The 19,157-nt window shown below is 58.7% G+C and overlaps 1 protein-coding gene across 5 annotated transcripts; it reads left to right on the forward strand.

The window, feature by feature from the left end:
- Positions 1 to 928: 928 nt before the first annotated feature.
- ACOT11 (acyl-CoA thioesterase 11) lies at positions 929 to 18,373 on the forward strand. 5 transcript variants are annotated; one of them, XM_055725115.1, is made up of 18 exons: positions 929 to 1,054; positions 5,461 to 5,536; positions 7,048 to 7,246; positions 8,198 to 8,267; positions 10,322 to 10,372; positions 11,603 to 11,663; positions 11,911 to 12,012; positions 12,479 to 12,614; positions 12,921 to 13,077; positions 13,443 to 13,562; positions 13,650 to 13,794; positions 14,738 to 14,793; positions 14,922 to 14,988; positions 15,063 to 15,146; positions 15,258 to 15,391; positions 15,693 to 15,824; positions 15,901 to 16,027; positions 16,131 to 18,373. In XM_055725115.1, the coding sequence occupies exons 1-18, from the start codon at positions 1,032 to 1,034 to the stop codon at positions 16,284 to 16,286; spliced, it is 1,896 nt and encodes a 631-aa protein (XP_055581090.1). In that variant the 5' UTR covers positions 929 to 1,031; the 3' UTR covers positions 16,287 to 18,373. The 5 variants fall into 5 exon arrangements, with proteins under 5 accessions (XP_055581090.1, XP_027662782.2, XP_027662784.2 ...); XM_027806981.2 differs by lacking the exon at positions 10,322 to 10,372; XM_027806983.2 differs by lacking the exons at positions 5,461 to 5,536; positions 10,322 to 10,372 and having other exon boundaries at positions 940 to 1,054.
- Positions 18,374 to 19,157: the final 784 nt, after the last annotated feature.

Consider the following 19,157-nt stretch of genomic DNA (forward strand, 5'->3'; position numbering starts at 1 on the left):
GAAGCCCCAGTGCTGCAGGGGCAGCACCCGCCACATCAGGTAGTGATGCTCAGTGCCCGCTGCCAGTGCTTCTGTTCCAGTGCTTAATTTACCAAAAGAAAAAGGCCTTATGACCTGTTGAATTTGTTTAAGTATTTCACTGCTGGCTTTCCAACGGCAGTGTTTGTGCTGCCTGTGCCTGCAAGGAGCTTTGATCAAACTCTTGTACGTCGATTACCAAGATTCACTTATAAAAGCACGAAAATCTAATACAAATGGAACAACATCTTCGTCAAACCCAAGAGGCTGTATCATTAATGCAGTGACACGGCAATTTGCATTTTGTTTCTTTGTTATTAAAAAAAAATATTTTTATAAGCTCTGTTAGAAGGCAGCAGGTCAGGGAGCAGCTGCATGGATTGGAGTGGCTCCGGAGAAGTTTGTGGAAGCTTTCCCAGCCAGTGAGCCCAGTGTCAGCACCATGGCTCTGCGGAAAAAAACAAATATTTTCAGGCAGGTTTAACTGGGGAGGGGAAGAGCCCAGTGCTGATGCGGTGCTGTCAGTGCTGAGTGGGCTGGGGGAGCAGCCGGGCACCCCCGTGCCCATGGCTGGGCTGATGGGAGGAGAAGAGGGGGTGATGTGTGGGGCTGTGGAGGGGACCCAGGACACCATCTCAGGGGCTGCTCGCTGGGCAGAGATGGGAGGGAAGCGGCAGCACCCTGCTCCGCAGAGCGGTTGGCAACGTGCCGGTGCCTCCCACCGTGCTCCCCGGCTTTGCCGCCGGCCCGGTATGTTCGCTCCTGTCGGAGCATCCAGAGCAAACCTCCGGAGTGCCGGCTATTTTCCAGGCAAAAAGCACATTTGCTCAAGCGCTACCTTAAGAAAAGTTATGCATGACTATATTTCAGGAAGCGGGAGGGGGTGTGTGCTGGCCCTGTCCCAGGGCTCTGTGCCAGCCCTGGCCTTGACGCCCGCGCCCGGTGCTGGCCGCGCACGCAGGTGTCCGGACTCTTCTCCTCCAAGCCAGCCGCCGCCTCGCCGCTGCCTGCAAATGCTCAGCTTCTTCTGGCTGAGGTGAGGGCTGGGGGGGAGCTGGGGATGATGGGGACAAGGCGGGGGGACCGCAGGGCTGGGTGAGCGGGAGCCAGCATCTGGCACTGCGGTGGAGACTTGGCGGTGGAGCAGTGGCTTGTCCTGGCTTGCGTTGGCGTCGGGCAGCTCTGCCGGGGGGAGGATGTGGGGTGACAGCCCCTTGTGCCCCCCCGGCTGGCCTGGGTGATGCCCTCCTGCCCTTGGAGTTTGCAGTGGCACCATCAGGGTCAGCACTGGTGGCTCACCGAGGGGGATGTGGCACCCTCCGACTGCAATGGGGACAGCAGGCGAGAGCAGCCAATGTCAGCCCTGCCCCAGGTCTTTCTGGGGGTGCCGGGAGGGGTGCCAGGGGGGGTGGCTTGAATCAACCTTTTCTCACTTAAAAGCGGGGTAAGATATTTGGGAAGCGTGGGCACAGGGCTGCCGGGAATGCCAGCACCATCGGGAGGACAGAGGGATGCGCCAGGGCTGGCTGGGGCAGCGTGGGTGGCCAGATGGTGTGGGTGGCACGATACTGTGGTGGTCTGTACGGTGGTGGTCTCGACTGAGGTAGTCTCAGCTGTGGTGACCACTGTGGTTGAGACCACCAGGGTGGAGACTATTGCACCACTATGCTGTCCACTTTGGTGGTCTCCACCCTGGTGGTCTCAACCGCGGTGGTCACCATAGTTGAGACCACTGCAGTTGAGACCACCAAGGTGGAGACCATTGCACCATCGTGGTCTCCACTGTGGTGGCCTCCACCATGATGGTGTGAACCACGGTGGTCTCAACCACAGCGATATCCACTATGGTGGTCTCCAACTTGGTGGGCTCAACCATGGCGGTCTCAACCATGCTGGTCTCGATGATATGGCATTCTCCTCCTCGGGAAAGCCGTGGGTGGTAGGGCAAAGGTGCCTGGGCTGGGCCATGCTGTTGGTTGTCCCCACACTTGTGAATTTTGGCCCTGGTGGTGTTTGCAGCTGTAACAGGGGGATGCTTGGGCTTCGCTCTCCCCCTGGGCTGAAGACAGCAGTGCCAGGGCAACTTTTCCCCTTGGGACACTCCCTGGGAGGACTTTGCCCCCATGCCGGCAAACTGGCACCAGCCTTCCCGGGAGTGTCCCAGGAGCCCCGGAGAGCAGCTGGGCATGGATGGGGTTGTGGGCTGTGGGCAGGGCCAGGTCTGGGGATGCTTCACCCAGCATTGAACCAACCTGCGGAGAGGGACATGAGGGGGCTGGAGGAGTCCTCCCTGCACTCACCCTGCGTGAAGGTTTCCCATGGGTGGTGGGTCTAAAAGAGTTGGCCTCTTGTAAGGGGAGTCATCCTTGCACCACCCCACACTGCCTTTGGCCCTCAGTTTGCACTTTCCTGGCCCTATGCCTCGCTTTGCTCCGTGAAACCTTAGGGAAAGCATGATGTGTCATCCCAAAAATATCCCCCCGCCCTCCTGGGGTCCCACTGAGACCTGCCATGGGGAGCTGCCACATTTTCTCACCATGCCAGGACCCGGCGGTTCAGTCCCTCTTGTCTCAGCGGGGCCACCATCCTGATGGCCCTGCAAAGGAGCCGGCACCCTGTACCCCGCACCCAGGCAAGTGTCATGGGTCTTGTCCTGGGGACCCTGCTCCATCCTGGCAGGCGTGGGGTGATGGAGCTGAGCCATGTCAGGCATCTCTCCTGCCGCTCGCCAGTGGGGGTCCTGCTGGAAGGGACATCTCCCCTTGCATGAAACCTGCCTGTCCCATCCCCGGGAGCACCGGGGCTTTGCCGCTGCAGGCATTGGGACTGGTGGGCCGGGTCTCGGGGGAAGGAGAGCCCTCACTGCCCTGTTGAGATGGCAGAATTTCTCAAAGTAGGTCAGGTTAATTTTTTAATGTGTGCAGATTTGCTTGTTACCATGGATATTGCTCAATTATACACCAATAATCCCCCATGAGAACTTCATTGTCGCTGCTTTCCTCTCCCCATCTACCCCCTTTTTTTCTTTATATATTCCCAGGGAGGGGTAAGGATGCACTGAGGAGCTGGGGTAGGGGTAGGAGACCAGAGACAGGTGATGGAAAACGCAGGTTAGGCATTCGGGAAGTGGCACTGGGATGGTGGGAGAGCTCTGGAGGGCAGGCGGGGGCAGCTTGAGGCATGAGGCTGCCCCACTCTTCTCAGAGCCCCCCACAGCCGGACCCTTGCCCTGGCTTCACCTTCATCCCTCCCTCCCATCCGCTGCGTGTGGATGGTTAAAGCAAACACGTGGTCTCAAGGGTCTAGGGGAACGACCGCTCTCCTGCATCCCCACCCAGCATCACCCCTGGGGGCTGTGGGACCTGAGGGGGTTTTGCCATGGCGGTTTCCTGGTGATTTCCCAAGAGGCCAGCACCTGCTTCAGCGGCAGAGAGCATCCCTGGAGTTTGTGGGTGCTTGAATGCTGCGGGACAGCTCCTCGCCAGGGTATAGGAGAGCAGTGGGGTGCCACAGGGTTCCTCTCCCCCAGTATCTGTGGAGCTGCTGGGGTGTCCCCCCACTCTGCACCACTCCCCCAGTTTGCTCTGTAGACTCCTTATGCCTTCGGCAGTGCAGGAAGTGAGCGTGGCAGGAGGCAAGAAAAATAATCTGCTGGAAGGGTGTTTTTTCCTAATGCAAACTTTTTTTTTTTTTTGGTAGAAGTGGGTCACTCGAGGGGTGACAGAGTAAGAGCATCATCACCTGGGTACTGCATCCCGTTGCCATGGTGACCCGAGGGCTGCATCAGTCAACAGCTTTAAAAATGTGACAGTTGAGTGAGGCTGAAGATTTTAATGAGGACAGACACTTGCTCGCTTAGTTTAGATAACTGAATACTCTATAAATACCCACCAGCTGAATGGTTCTGGGTCTCTGGAGCGCGTTGGCGACGCGTGGCCAGGGTGCTCCCCTTCCCCAGGCAGAGCCCTGCACTCCAGGGTGGGAGCGTGGGCTGGGGCTGCCTCAGAAATAGCAGCAGGGATGGATGCAAGGCAGACGGCTCTTTTTTTTTTTCCCCTCCTGCTAACCCAGGGCAGAGGACAAGGTGACATGTCTGCAGAGCCATGAGCAGGTTTGGGTTGCCAAGGTATGGCCCCAGCCACGTGCCCTCCAGCGTTGGCTGCTGCGGCTGTGGGGTGCGACAAGGCCACCTCCTGCCACTGCCACAGCATTGTGCCCACACTAAAGCAAACCCGGGGAGCAAACCTGTCTTGCTCAACAGGAGACTAACTTGTGGCATGGGTGGGTGAGCCATAAGCAACCTCCCAAGCCTCAACAGCAAGTCTGGAGAGGTGGAGGAGCTGAGGAAAGCAAAGCCCGGTGCCTCTGAGGAAGGGAATGGGAGGCTTTGAAAGGCTCAGCAGTGCCACTTGCATCCATTGCTGCTCCAAGCACCTCACTTTGTAACGGGCACAATGGACACGTGCCATGAGGTGCCCCAAGGCCAGCTCCTGTGAAGGGCTGATGGTGCAGGAGGCAAATCTGCAGCTTGCACTTTTTAGACCCTGTGCCAAAATCGGTCAGTCCTGCGCCTTGGGGAGTGAGCTGCCACCTCTGGCAGCCCAGCTGGACCCATGTGGGAGAGGTATGTTTGCTGGGACAGCTGGGGGCACACCAACAGCCCATCAGTGTAGTGCTTAAAAGCAAACTGTAGGTATAAAGCCTCTTCCACTTGTTTTTGCTGCAGCTGTCACACTGCCTTTTCTTATGATGCCACCGCCGTGTCCAGCCGGGACCCGGTTACACTGCCTGTGGCCGGGGAGCCCGTGGGCACCCAAGGGCACATGGTGCCCTTGGGGGATGCCAGGGCTTCACAGGCAGAGGGGCCAGAGCAGGGCACGGCGGCGTTGCCGGCAACAGGCGCTTCCCATTTGCTGGCCCCGGTACCACCTGCACAGAGTGTGAGTCCTGCCTGCTCCAAAAATATGCTCCCGGCTGTCTTGTGACCACGGCAGTATCACCGTGCCAGCCAGGGGAGCTTCAAGACACAGCCCTCTGTCACATGTAGCACCACGGAAAGTATTGACGCAGCATCACTGACCGAGGGATGAGCCATGGCACTGTGCCCAAGGTTTGGTCCAGCACCCCAGAATAGCTGGGACTCTTTCCATTACAGCCGGCGAGCACCGTACCTGACCCCCGAGGAATGGCAGGCACAGCCCTGGCTCTGCCCTTCTCTGTGTCGGCTCCGGCAGCCCCTTGGATAGGTGCTGGCAAGGGGCCGGTGGCCGGGGATAGGACGTCAGTGTGGGGTGTGGGGACAGTGCAGGTGACTACAGCAGACGGCAGTGCCCCGGCAACTGCCACGCACGCTGCCTCGTCTGTCAGGAGTCAGCCGCGGGCATCCTGTGCCCCCGGCTCTGCCCGTCCTGCTGTAACCGGAGCCACTCTTCTCCTTTCCAGGTGTCTTTTAAAAATGGTCAAGGAGAATATTGTAGTCCCTGAAGAAATCTTGAGCTTCTGTTGCAATGGCCTCCAGGTACCCCCCTATGCTGTGCAACTAACCCCGGGGATCCCCGTTGTGCCGGTGGCCACTAATCAAGGCTGTGCCAGCAGATGCCACCCCATGCCGGGAGCTGCTCACAGCCCTGCACTGGCTCCGGTGCCATGTGCTCCCCAGGCGTTCCCCACCAACATCCCTGGCCTCTTGCTGGCTACCGTGGGGTCAGGGCTGTTCCCACAGGGTGCCGGCTTTTCCCCTGAAATTTAGAAACAGCGAGCACCGTGAAAACGACCAGCGGGAGCTCCGACCAGGCTGGCTGCTCGCTTTGCAGCAGGCGGCTTTGGAGCTCTTTGCATTGCTGGCTCGTACCCCAGAGCCTGCTGGCTTCCCGAAATAGCTCCCTGGTACTTGTGTAGGCACCTCGGCACACTGGGAAACATCCCGGGAGGTTTGCGAAGGGCTTTGGAGCCTGCTGGAGGGGCTCCGGTGGCTGGGGGTCTGCATCGCTGTGGGATGGGGGGCCCCTGGCCGTAGGCTTGGCTTGCCACGTTTGCCGCCTTCTCTGCTAAGCCAAGGTTTGTGCCGTTCCAGGGATGTCGTGTACCAGTAGCTATGGAAACAGAGGTTAGACCTGCTAGAGAAAAATGCTATTCTGAGAGGCGGTGAGCTCAGGGTAGTCGGGAAAGCTTCCCTTTCAGCATAAACCCATCTTTAAAAGAAGCTGGGCAATCCGAAGGGCAAAGAAGCTGCTGCAACGGGGCTCTCGCAATAAGTGCTGCGAACAGGAGCCACAGGGGGAGCAGAAAGAGGAAGGAAGGGCTGTAACGAAGCCCAGACAGCTCCTCGTGTCTCCTCAATTACTCACCAGGCTAACTGAGTTCAGCCCTTGTGTAACGCGGCTCACTTGACATCTAATCAGCTATTTTTCTTGCCGACACAGTCACAATACCAGCCCCTGTCTCCCAACTCGCCTCCCACCGGGGTGACAGGCAGGAGCAGCTCTGTGCCCAGCAACCTGCAAAGCCAGCAAGGAGCGTACCTGATTGTGTGAACAACCCCAAACCAAGGATGCTTCCCCCTCCCTCTGCTTGTACCAGACAGGAAAAACTACTTCTGGTGTTTCTTTGGCAAAGGCGAATGTTGTTGGAAGGTGTGGAGCATTGCTGCGTGCCCAGCCCTGGGCGCACAAAAACACCCTTTGCTGCAGTACCCTAAAAATGAAGCTGTCAGGGGAGCAAAATTCCTCCCCATAGAATTGATTGACTTCAGGAGAGGTTTTGCATGGTTTTCAGGGGAAAGCAGTGGGGCCGTAAGGAATGGAAATTGCCTGGAAACCTGCAGCAATCATCCATGGAGCTCTTTTTAGAGTTTTTTTTTCTTCCTTTTGGCTGCAGGCATCATGTCTTTGGTGAGGGCTGGGTGGGATTTAGTGGTGCCTGCGGCTGAGGTTCCCCCTGGCTCTGCTTAGGGAGGGGGCTGCATGGGTCACTGTTTTCTCAGAGGATTTTCCTCCCGTTTGGGTGAAACAGAGCTTTTGTCTCCTGCAGGGCTCGACCTCTCTGCTGCGTGCCCGGGAGCCAGGGGAGCAGGAGGAGGTGCCGGGGGCCATGGCGAGCCCCTCGCCTGCCCGCAACCCCACCGAGGTGCAGATGAGCCAGCTGGTGCTGCCCTGCCACACCAACCACCGTGGCGAGCTCAGCATCGGCCAGCTGCTCAAGTGGATCGACACGGCTGCCTGCCTCTCCGGTAAGCCATCCCCTCCCACCGGAGCCATCGTCCTGCCAGGCCGGGAGGGAAGGGACCTGGCAGTGTCCCCAGGAGCTAGCTCATCAGCAGTGTGCTGGGCGGTCCAGCATCGTCCCTGGGAGCTGACGCCAGCTGGGGACCTGCGTCATGCCATTTTGCTGAGTAATTAGAGAGCAAACGGGAGCAGGACGAGAGGGGGAGGAGACGTGTGCTGCAGCATGCACGCTTGCTTGGGCACAGATCAAAATCAACACCTGCTTTTCCCAAAATGCTGCCCTTTTCCTTGCCTGGAGCACAGGGCATGGCAAGACCAGGCTAGTGACATCCCCAGTACCCCACCAGCAGCCGGGGAGCTCTGATGGACCGGGCTGAGCTCTGATGGACCGGGCTGAGCTCTGCTCGGCAAGAAATGATGGAGCTCACCAGATCTCCAAGTGTGCCATGCAGCCCTACCAAGCAGGCCACCAGCTGCTGGGCACGGGGAGGTTACGGCAGGGAAACAGGTGCGATTTTGCAGTTTGATGAGGTTCCCAGGGCAATTTTGCAGTTTGAGGTTGCTGGACTCCCAAGGGAAAGCCGGTCTGGCAGGGCAGCTTTAAAATATTTGCTGTATATAGGGAGATGGTATCAGCTGCCTGTGCATCCCCGCAGTGGCCAAAAGCACTGCAGGAAGGCAAACAGCAGGGCAGCGTGCCTCCTGGTTATAACATACCCTCCAACCCTTAGAACATCTGCAAGCCCACACTGCTACGGGGTGGAGAAACCCCAAACCCCCCTCTTGTCCCCTGCAAACATGGCAGGCTGGCACAAGCAGGGAAGGGGATGCCAGCCTGGGTTTCATTGGTGCCACCAGCCCCGCGGCAGCAGCGGTGGGGCAGAGGCATGAGTGTGCCCCTCGCATGCTCAGCGTGTTGCTGCAGGTTGCTGATGCAGTTTGTTTTTCCTTTCCAGCCGAGAGGCATGCCGGCTGCCCATGCGTCACGGCTTCCATGGATGATATCTATTTTGAGCATACCATTAGGTAAATACTCCGCTCTTCAGCGCGGCATGGGGGGGAGGGAGGGTGGGTTTGTTCCAGTCTGCCGAGTGCAACGTGGACGGTGGGGCTGGGGCTGGGGCAGGGAGCAGCATGCTGGGGAGGGGAGGAGATGCGGTGACAGTGCCAGGCTTGCAGGGCAGCCGGGGGCTGAGGCTCTGGCTCCGCTGCAGGGCTGCGGACCGACTGTCTGCTCTGATTTATCCGCTGTCTGGTCGCCTGGGGAGCCCCTACTGGGTTGGCTTCCCGGTATTTCCCCTGACCCCAGCTCCTCCCTGGCTTTGTTCAAGAAACAGCTCTGACTTAGTGCTCTGGAAAACTTGAATCTTGCAAATCGTGCCTCTGTAGCGGCAGTGTGGGTGGCTGGCGTGTGGTGGGGCACAGCCAGCCAGCCACCCACCGGCTGCTGGGGGAGGTGGGACCTCCCTGCCCATCGCTTTGTGAGATGCTCCAAGCTGAACTTCACCCGGCCAAAATCCCCTCCCAAGCTTGTCGTGGCACCCTCTGGGTGCTGCCCCTGCAGAGGTGCCCACCCTGATGCACACAGCCCCTTGGGCTGCCACATGGCAGGGGACAACGTCTCTCCTGACCTGCAGCTGTTGTGGTACAGAGGGCCAGGCACCCTCCCAGGGGTCTGCCCTCGTTTGCCGCACGCTCCCGGTATTGAGACCATTCCCACCAGGCGTAGGTCTTACATGCCCTTGCCAGCCCCTGTGAGCCCTGGTGCTGGCACCCACCTTTCCTCAGCTCTCGGAGCCTCCATAACCCCCATCTGCTCACCCCTGGGTGCCATCTCAGGGGGCTCCATGCGTCTTTTGGTGCACTGATGAATGTCCCCACAGGGCCTGATGGCAGAAGTGCCAGCCTGCTGGTGGAGGGGTTTTGGGCACCCCTGTGCCCTGGGGACTTGCTGGCCAGAGGTTGTCCTGGTCAAGCAAGCCGTGCCGTGTAGGATCCATGCTGCCTGGCAGCTCCCTACGGTGCAGGTCTGGGGCAGAGACCAGCGTGGGCACCCAGGGCTGGTGCTGGGGTCCCAGGCTGTCGGCCAGTTTGTTTGGTGCCGGGAAGTCTGACTCACTCCTGAGTTTCACCGTCAACCCCAGGAAATGCTGAACTCCCACTTTCACCATCTCACGTCGTGGTACTGGTGGGTTGGCGAGGTTGGGAGGGCTGCCCACTGCCCTGTGGCTCAGCTGCGTGCCCAAACCGTGGCGTGGGGATGCGGTGCATCCCCATGTGGCACTGGCAATGGTGGCGCCATTGGGATCGATGCCCTGTGCCAGGCGGACTCAGTGGGTGCCGTCCGTGCCTGGTGCCACGTGGCTCCAGCTCCCAGGGAAGCGCTGCCTGGGAAGCTTTTCCCTGTGGGTTTCAGGAGTGGGAGAACAGACCCAAGCCCTGCTCCAGAGCATTAAATCGAGCCCCGCAAGGCGTTTGTCCCTCCTCGGAGTGAGGAGTTGGGCACTGCTCCAAGGGGTCAGGGAATTTGCGCTGCTTCTGGCTCAGATCCCACTTGCTGTGGTCCAGCTTAATGCTCTGAGCAAGGGGCAGGGATTTCCCACAGAGCTGTCTGAAGGCAGAGGAGCCTTGAGCAGCATTTGCTGTCTGTTCTCCTCCTTGCCTGGCTGTTTGTGCTTTCTGCCACCCTCCCACGGTGAGGGAGAGGCAGGGAGGAGCTATAGGTGCTTGGGGGAACAGAGAAGGCCCCAGAACATCACTGACTTAAAAACTCACCAGCTGGGCATCAGATGCTCTGCATCTCTCAGCCCTGCCACGTGGAAGTGCAGCCTCCCGGGAGGACTGCACATACCCTTGAGCCAGGGTATTTGTGGCCTTTATGGCGCTGGCTTGTACCGCTTGGTAAGGAGAGAGAAGATAAAGTGGGTTTGGGGCTGTAACATAGACAGACGGGGCTCACATGCCTGCCTGGACTCCTGCCCTTGCACAGCCCTCACTGCAAACCCAGCCAGAGCATCCGTGCGACCGCTTCCATCCCCTCTAACCCTCTCCCCCCATTTTGCTTTTTCTTTTCGCACCAGCCAGCCCTATATAAACCCTCCTGGGCAGCGGGACGGGAAGAGCGGTGTCTGGTACGGATGTGTGCAGCCCTAGAGCAGCCAGCCTAACGCAGCGCTGCCGTGAGTTGGGAGCATTAACCCCACTGACGTGGCACGGCCGGGGGTGACCGGAGGCTGCGCATGTAACCCCGCTAACATTTCAGCATGCTGCGGTGGGCACCGGGCTGCCCCTGGCCGTGGGGGCCGTGGCGGGGGACGGCTGGAGGCACCGTCCCAGCCTCATGCCACCCCTGCTCCAGCCAGAGCCAACGTGCAAAGCGTGTCAAGCAGCTGAGATGATCGTGGTCGTTTGAAGCCAGACGTCATGTGCGGGAGCAAGGGGGAAGTTACAGCGCCGAAGCACGTGCTGACTCTTCCTCACTTCTGGTTTTGAGCCCTCCCTGGTGCAAAGCTGCAGTGGCAGCTATAGGGTTTATTTTTCCAGAGTTTTCTGGCATTGGTCTCTTTCAGGGGAGAAGAATATTCCTGATTTAATAAAGCATTCAGTAAAGACTGTTTGCTGTCGGTGTTGCCAATAAGCTGCTCATTTGGTCAGTACCAGTCTGGAGCAGGTTAGGCTGCAGAGCTGAAGCTGTCTGTGTGTTTACTCTGAAGCCTACTGAAGGCACAGAGGAGAGCTCCTGGGCTCTGTGAGCAGCAGTTTGCTGTCAGATGTTTCATGTAAGAGATGGTGCAAAATGATCCTGGGTGGATCCTGGCTCCTGCCATCTCCCAGTATCCCAAGGTGTCTGTCACTGGGAGGCCCTGGAGAGGAGTTGGGATGAGAGCAACCAAGGTGCCTGCAGCCGTGGGGCTGCTGCTGCCACTGGCCAAGGGCCTGAGGGTCAGCCCCGTGGGTGCCCTTGTTGTGCAGGACAGCGCATGTGAGACTGGAGAAGCCGTTTGCTCTGGCAGAAGCATGCATGCCCGCATGGCAGGGGGTGCCAAACAGGCCCCGGGCACCTCTGCACCCCTCAGGTGTCCTGACAGCACTGCAGACCTGGGGACCTGTTTGCACATGGCTGCTTGGGGGTGACGTCTCACCACTGAGCTGGACACCTGTGGGCTCCCACGTCTTGCAGGTGGCTGTCCCTATGTCCTGCTGGCCATCCCAGCACGTCCCCACTGTCCCTGAGGCAGCTGCTACTGCAGCGGGCAATGGGCCATAATGCCATGGCACCTCGGTGGGGAGCTGCTTGGTGCCAGTACGTGTGATGGATAACCACAGTGACCCCCACATGCTTTCTCCTTTCTGTTTTTCAGTGTCGGGCAAGTTGTCAACATCAAAGCCAAAGTGAACCGAGCTTTTAACTCCAGCATGGAGGTTGGTGTGCCACCCCCTGCCTTCTCCCCCTGCCCCTGCCCCGATCCCCCTCACTGTGCACCCGTCCCTGCGAGCCACGCATGCCTGTTCACCACTGCCAAACGCAAAATCCCTGAATCCTTTTGCGGTTCTCAGCTTTGAACCCACATGTCAATCCCCTCCCGCTGGGTCCGGCAAGGGGTGCGTGGTGGGATGCGGGTCCCCGGGGAGCAGAGCCGGCTCTCAGGGGTGCTCTGCCCTCTCCCAGGTGGGCATCCAAGTGAGCTACGAAGACCTGTGCAGTGGGAAGCACTGCAGCATCTGCAAGGCGTACGCCACCTTCGTGGCATGCGGCCCCTCCGGCAGCAAGGTGAGTGGCAGCTGGGGGCTGTGGGGGCTTGGCTTTCCATCAGGGCACGTGCCATCGCTTTGTGGCTATCAGCACATGGTAAGGTCAGTGATCCCTTATCCTGTGCTTGCGGGGTGCCAGGCTCTCAGCTCAGCTCTGGGCACAGAGGGCACCTGCCCGCTGCTGCCATGCCCTCCTCTGCCCGGGGAGGGCAGGGACGTACCCCCCCCCCCCCCCCCCCCCGGCACTGCGGGATGGCTCCTTAGCATCGGTGTCCACCCCAGCTCTGTGACACCTTCCGGGGGGTCTCTATCTGTCTGAGGAGCCCTTTGGCCCCTCCAGGAGCAGCTATAACCCAGGAGGAGCACAGCTGGCTCTGTCGCACATACGATGGGATGTATAGAGCCACAGGAGTGCGTACCGGCGCCCGAAGGAGCCCTGCCTTCTCCCGCGGTGGGACTGCACCCTGTCCATGTCTCCTTTGCAGGTAAAGCTGAAGCCACTGACCCCGCAGACGGAGGAGGAGAAGATAGAGCACAGCATTGCTGCCGAGCGCCGCCGTATGCGCCTGGTCCACAAGGACACCCTCAAGGACCTCCTCACCCGCAGCCCCCGTGAAACCGGTACCGTGTCCTGCAGCCTGGGCTTCCAGCCCCAAAATAGCCCTGACACACACCGGTGACATCCTCCTCCCTCAGTGGGATGTGGGGGAAGAGTGGTGATCCCCGTGGAGGTTTGGGAATGCCCTGGCCATGGAGGGGTAGGGATCAGCCCCACCATCCTGGACCCTGAGACAGGAGGTAGCGGGGGTTGATACAGTGGGAGGGAGGGTGGCCATGGGGAGAGGAGGCGAGAACTGGTGGGGTGCCAGAAGCAGGGGTCGCAGTGGCTGGCTGGCACGCTGATTCCTGTCCCCCCTACTGCGGCAGAGCTGGAGACGCGGGACGGCAGCGCAGCAGTGCCAGCGGAGAAGACACGGGTGGAGAGCGTGGAGCTGGTGCTGCCCCCACATGCCAACCATCAGGGCAACACCTTCGGCGGGCAGATCATGGCCTGGATGGAGAACGTGGCCACCATCGCAGCCAGGTGACCCCACGGGGATTTGGGGGAGGGGGATGGCATGCCCAGAGTGGGGACACAGCTGGGGCAAGCTCTGGCTGGGTCAGGCCACAGCCAGGTTGTAGGGACCCTCCAGGGGGATGATCTCCAGCACAGCACCCTTGGGCGATGCCATACAGGGAGTCCCATGGGTGCATCGTGCTGGAGAACCCCAGGGCGAGGGTTCGTGCTCAGCACAGCCTGCATATTGTCCCTTCTCCTGGCTGGTTTTAGCAGTTGAAATCCAGGGCTGATATTTTTTAGGGTCTCTTCAGATCTGGGTGGCTTGGGGAGGGTGCGTGGGGCTGCCGGGCTGTGTGGCCACGGCCAGGGTGTAACTCCTGTCCCCCCAGCCGGCTGTGCCATGCCCACCCCACGCTGCGCGCCATCGAGATGTTCCACTTTCGGGGACCATCACAGGTGGGAGACCGGCTGGTGCTCAAAGCCATCGTCAACAATGCCTTCAAAAACAGGTGGGTGCCAGCGACGGGGGGTCCACATCCCACCCTCCCAGCGGCTCTCCACACCCTCACCCCTTCTTCTTCGCTCCCTCCCCCCAGCATGGAGGTGGGGGTCTGCGCCGAGGCATATGGCCAGGAGATGTCCGTCAGCCGGAGGCACATCAACAGCGCCTTCATGACCTTTGTGGTGCTGGACCAGGAGGGCCAGCCCCGCACCCTGCCGATGGTGGCACCTGAGCCTGGGGTAAGGATGGGCTGGGCTGGCATGGGACCCCTGGGACCCCCAGGAATCCCGCTTAGCCCTGAAAGGTTCTCAGATTCACAGCAAAATTAATGCAGTTTTGTGATGACGGAAATGAAATTGCTCAGTAGCAAGTGAATTAAATTGATTGCTCGGTATAACTAATAATAAAATAAACCACTTGCCTGTGCAGAGATGGAGACATATTAGCCATGCAAGGCTTAACAGAATATTGCCTGCAAGTTCGAGCTCATCTTTTATGTAATTCAGGGGAAAGAATGCCAACCTCTTCAGTTGTTTTTACCCTCCAAAGCATCCTAGTCCACAGTTTGCTCGGATCCAAGGATTTAAGAAAATCTGTCACACGGGCATAGCAGGGAAGCAAATATATGTGCACCTCAGGGTACGCAGTAGCAAGAGCAAGTGATGGCATCACCCTCCCCTTGGCTGATCCATGCCCACCTACCTGATTTTTCTGATGCCTTAAAAACTATGACTCTTCTCCTACCCTCCAGGAGAGCGTTTCAGGGCTAGAGCCGGGCTCCCTGAAACTCCTCTCTGCCTGCTTTAAAACACTGCACTGGCGCTTTCTTTGAAATAAGCTGCTTTTTGGGGGGTTTTATTTCCCCGGGAGGGGACATTTGCACATGCTAGGGAATGCAATTTGTGTTTCAGTGGCTGTTTGCAGCTCTGCAGCTGCACTGAGGGTTGTTTCCTAATGTGCCAGTGCCCATCGCTTGATCACAGCGTGGTGGCAATGCTGAAATAGCTCACGGTTAATCACTAACCACCACTGCCAGCGTAGCTGGGACGGCAGCCGGAGAGCAAGGGATTTCACCTTCCAGCCCTTCCCTGCTGGATGTTTTGCCCACTCCCAAAAAGACACGTGGGGTTTTTTTCCCCCCTCCTTTTCCTATTAACCTAATGTGTTTTTCTGGTTTATCAGGATGGAGAGAGGAGGTACAGAGAAGCCAGTGCTAGGAAAAAAATTCGGCTTGACCGGTGAGCAGAAAAACCAAGCGGGATGTGAGGATGGAGGAGGGAAGAGAGGGGAGCTTGGCACTGGGGTGCAGGGACAGCCTGTGGGTGATTTGTGTCCCACCGTAAGGGAAACTGTGCCTTTCTTGCAGAAAATACCTCGTCTCCTGCAAACAGACCGAGGTGCCGCTCTCCGTGCCCTGGGACCAAAGCAACAAGGTAGGGTGCTGCCCCAGGGGGGTCGCTGCCTCCCACCCCTCCTTCCTGCCCCTCACTTGCTGCCCCTGCCCCAGGTTTATCTGAGCTACAACAACGTCTCTGCACTGAAGATGCTCGTAGCCAAAGCGAACTGGGTACTCGCCAGAGAAAAGGAGAAGGTACTAAACCCTTTCCCTTCCCCCCGAGCCGCTTCTTGCCTCCCAAGGGTGGGCAACCGGGGGGCTCGGCGGTGGTGAATGTGTCCCAGCCCGTGCCCTGTACTCCCCAAGGTGCGGATGTACACGCTGGAGGAGGACAAGTTCCTCTCCTTCCGCATTGAGATGTCGGTCCACATCGCCGCCAGCCGAGCCTTCTCCCTGCTCTCTGACCTGCGGCGCCGGCACGAGTGGGACAGCCACTACGCGTGAGTGCTGCGGGGCTTCCTGGGGCACCTGGCCCTTTCCAAAAATCACATCTTAAATTTATGTCTTGTTGACAAACATCCCTTTGAGCTTTCCTGGAAGCAAGAGTGTTGCCCTGGAGCCATGACCGCTCCTAGACACCTTTACCCATCCTGGCTCCACCTGGGCTGCTCTTTGCTGCAAAAAACCATCTATTTTGGGTCCCTCAAAATATTTTGGGTGTGGCGGTGGGCTGTACATGTGTAAGCCCCAGGCTGGGGGCCACAGAGGGGTTTCTCTGACCAGTCCCCTCCTGCCTCGCAGGAGCGCTGTGCTTGTCCAGCAAGTAGACAACGATGACATGATCTACCACGTGGTGAGCCAGACGCTCAGCCATGAGAACAAGCCACAGGACTTTGTCATCCTTGCGTCCCGACGGAAACCCTGCAGCAAGGGGTAACTGTGCCCAGCCCTGACCCCCTGGTCCCCCCTGGCTGGGCTGTGCCGGCTCACTGGGCTCTCTCCTCCTCAGGGACCCCTACGTGGTGGCCTTTCGGTCGGTGACGCTGCCCACGCACCCTGCCAGCCCTGGCTTCACGCGTGGGGAGACGCTCTGCTCTGGTTTCTGCATTTGGCCAGAGTCAGAGGAGACGAGCAAGGTGGGATGCTGCGGCTGTGCCATGGAGCTGTGCCACCCACACCCCATTGGGGAGGCTCTCCCCGCCGCACGTGCCCCTGCTAACCATCTCCTGTACCTCGCAGGTAGCTTACTACAACCAGGCTACGCCGGGGTACCTCAACTATGTCACCACCAACGTGTCGGGACTGTCCTCCAACTTCTGCGCCACCTTTGAAGCCTGTGAGAAGTTCCTGCTGAAGAACAAGGAGGACCTGATCGTGCGGCTGCAGGACCTCTAGCGCCGTGGCACCCCTGCTGATGGATGGACAGGCAGATGAGGTGGCACCACTGTGGTGGGAAGGGACTTGGGTTGGTGGCGCCCAGACCCTGCTTCCTGGGAGGCTTTGGCCTGAGCGAGGCCCCAGTGGCTGGTGTGGAGGGGCATCACCGTACCACCTTGCCCCTTGCGCTGATGTGTCATGCCTTTTCTTCTTCCTTCTTTTTCTATTTAGAAATTTTATAAGCTGACGTGCAGGACTTGGTTTTCTAGTTCACTTAACACTACTTGAATCTTTATACGATACAAAGTCTTCCTAAAACAGTTTGTTTGTTTTTTACTATTTCTTTATGGGGGAAACTGGTTCCCTTTGAGGCAGCAAAGGGAGAGAGGGGACAGTGATATGGGCAGGGTGACGTACCCCTCCTCGGTGCAGGGGTGGCCAGCGGAGCCTCCCACTCCCCCCACAGCTGCCCAGTGCTGCTCCTCTTCCTGGCAGGGCTGGCAGACAGCCCCTGCTCCCACTGGGCTGAAATCCTACCCCATGGGGCTGTGGAAGGAGTGGCAATAAAAGTGCATTAAAAGGAAAAAAATATTTGTATGTGCTCTGGGTGAGCGTCTGCTCCAGGGGTTTGCTGCGTGGCTGGTGAGTGTGGAGTGGAGGTCCATATCCCTGTCCCTGGGTGAGGAGGGTGACAGGGCTGCTCAGGGTCACCTGCCCCAAGAGCTGCTGCCTGGGGCTCAGGTGGAAGCAGGGGGTGTCAGCCAGTGCTCTGTGCGAGTGGTTTTTGGGGACTGCCTGGAGGCATTACCACCACAGCAGGGGCAGCGCAGGCTGGTGGGGACCCAGGGGCTGCCTCTCATCCCTGTCCACTGGGTGCACCAACACCTTGAGACCTAAACCCCAAACTGCCTCAGGGGCACTGAAAAAGCAAAAAAAATGCCAAAGCCAAACCTTGTTTCCCTAAGTCTGAGCAAGGCTGCCAAGGACACAGGGAATAGGTGCAGGCAGATACTGAAACCCTGAGCCTCAAAGGCTTTGATATACCCATCCCTAATTGCCCTGAGCACTAATGACTTGAGTGCCTCCAGGGGTGTTTCCCTACCCCAGCTGCTCTGATGGCAGCACAGAGCTGTTTTGATATCCACAGCAGCATCCACAGCAGCAGGGGATGGAGTTATGACCATTGCAAAGACCTTGCTGCCAGCCCGCTTCACCCTGAGATGATCCAGGAAAGCCACCAAAATGCGGCACAGGTGACGGTGGAAGTGCTGTTCATCAGTCACACCCCAGGGGACATCTGCCCTCTGCCACAGGCGTGCTGAGAGCCCCCTCCCAGGCTTTCCTGTGTCACATAGCCAGAGGTTTTCTGATGGCATTGAGGTTTCTGAAAGGCTTGCTGCCTGCTGGGAAGGGAACGAGCCCAAGCCCGGGAGCCCTTGGGCTTGCAGAGCTTCGGGCACAGCAGATTTAACGTGGCCCCAGGACAGCGGCCATGCCCTCGCCTTTGCTAGCAGAGTCCTGGTACGCTTAACCCGGAGTGAGGGGTTTTGCAGAGTTTAACCATGATAAGCAAGCAATGGTGATGCTGTGCTCGGGGTAAGATGAGGCTGTGGGGTACCAGAAATGAGCACAGGGTTTTTTTCCAGGCACCACAGGGTGTTTTCGCCCTCTCTGCAGCACCCAGCCCCTAGAAAGGTGCTTCGCCACCCAAATTCCCCACTCGGTTTATAAGCAGAAGGAGCTGCCTGCCCCTCTACCGCAGGCGCCGGTCAGTGGCTCCCCTTCCCGGAGCTGGCTGCAGCCATAAACCCCTAATCTCTGCCATATCTCTGATCATAAACATCTCCATGCAAGGCCTGGCACGGCGCTGCCCCGACCTCCCCCTGCTGCACTATCACCACGAGATAAAGCTGTCTCAAGCTGAACATGGTACAAAACATTCAATTTTTATGGAGCCCTCTTATCTCCCGAAACTCAGAGCAATCCTGCCTTTTTATCACCGGGATGCGAGCCATCCTTTCTACTTATCGTTAGAAATTGCTGCTGCTTGATTAAGTGGAGGGAATGATGTATTCGCCTGAACATTAAACTTTAACTGACCTCTCCTTCTCCTGAAGTATTGTGCTTTTTCCCGCTGTGAGGCCACAGTCAGCCCTTGCCCTGGCCTGGCTGGGTCCCTGGAGGCACCGGGTGATGGAGCAGGAGCGACCTGGGGGCACGACAGAGAGCTGCAACGGTGGGAAGCAGCTTGTGGTTTATGTACATTTGGGAGACAACTGCAGTCCTGCGGATCCGCTGGCCCTCCGGCACAGGGGAGCGTGGACAGCAGGACGGGGCGGCTCGGAGCATCCGTGCAGCACCCATCTCCAACTGCCTCATCCCACAGCTGGCTCCCAGGGGAGGAGGGATCCACTGGCAGGTGCATTGGAGCCTGCTGGGAGCAGCCTGCCCTTACCAGCCTTTCCCAGAGCCCCCCTGTTTGCCCTCCCCACCAAATGCACCGCCTGAGGGCCAATTTAGCAATCAAACCCTATTCTTCTTTTTCCCTTAAAAATCAGAAAACCCTGCAGGGTGTCACCCCCTGCTCTGAACAATCCTCCCAACTGTGGCTTTTTTGTACAAAAACACCCAGCTGCCTTGCTGCTCTCGGTTGCTAATTCCTGCACGGAGGCAAACGATTTGGAGAGGCAGATCTGGGACCCTGGCGAGACAGGGCTCCGTGCCGGCTGCCCGCAGTGCCCATCGCTACCTTCCTGCACAGGGGGGTGCGAGGAACAAAGCCCCACCACAGGACCACGGCTGCCTTCCCTGGGCCCCTGCCATCACGCAGCGGACAGAGCTGCCAGGGGATGGAGTGGGGAAGCATCCCAGAAATGCCAAGCTTTCGGC

Source organism: Falco cherrug, chromosome 12 (assembly GCF_023634085.1).
Source record: "Falco cherrug isolate bFalChe1 chromosome 12, bFalChe1.pri, whole genome shotgun sequence".
In the NCBI taxonomy this organism is placed as follows: domain Eukaryota; kingdom Metazoa; phylum Chordata; class Aves; order Falconiformes; family Falconidae; genus Falco; species Falco cherrug.

Bases quoted from the DNA above. Each gene is read 5' to 3' on its own strand.
- ACOT11 (XM_055725115.1), top strand. From the start codon at position 1,032: ATGCTCAGCTTCTTCTGGCTGAG. The intron at 5,537-7,047 runs GTACCCCCCTAT...TGTCTCCTGCAG, and splicing joins TCTGTTGCAATGGCCTCCAG to GGCTCGACCTCTCTGCTGCG. The intron at 11,664-11,910 runs GTTGGTGTGCCA...GCCCTCTCCCAG, and splicing joins CTTTTAACTCCAGCATGGAG to GTGGGCATCCAAGTGAGCTA.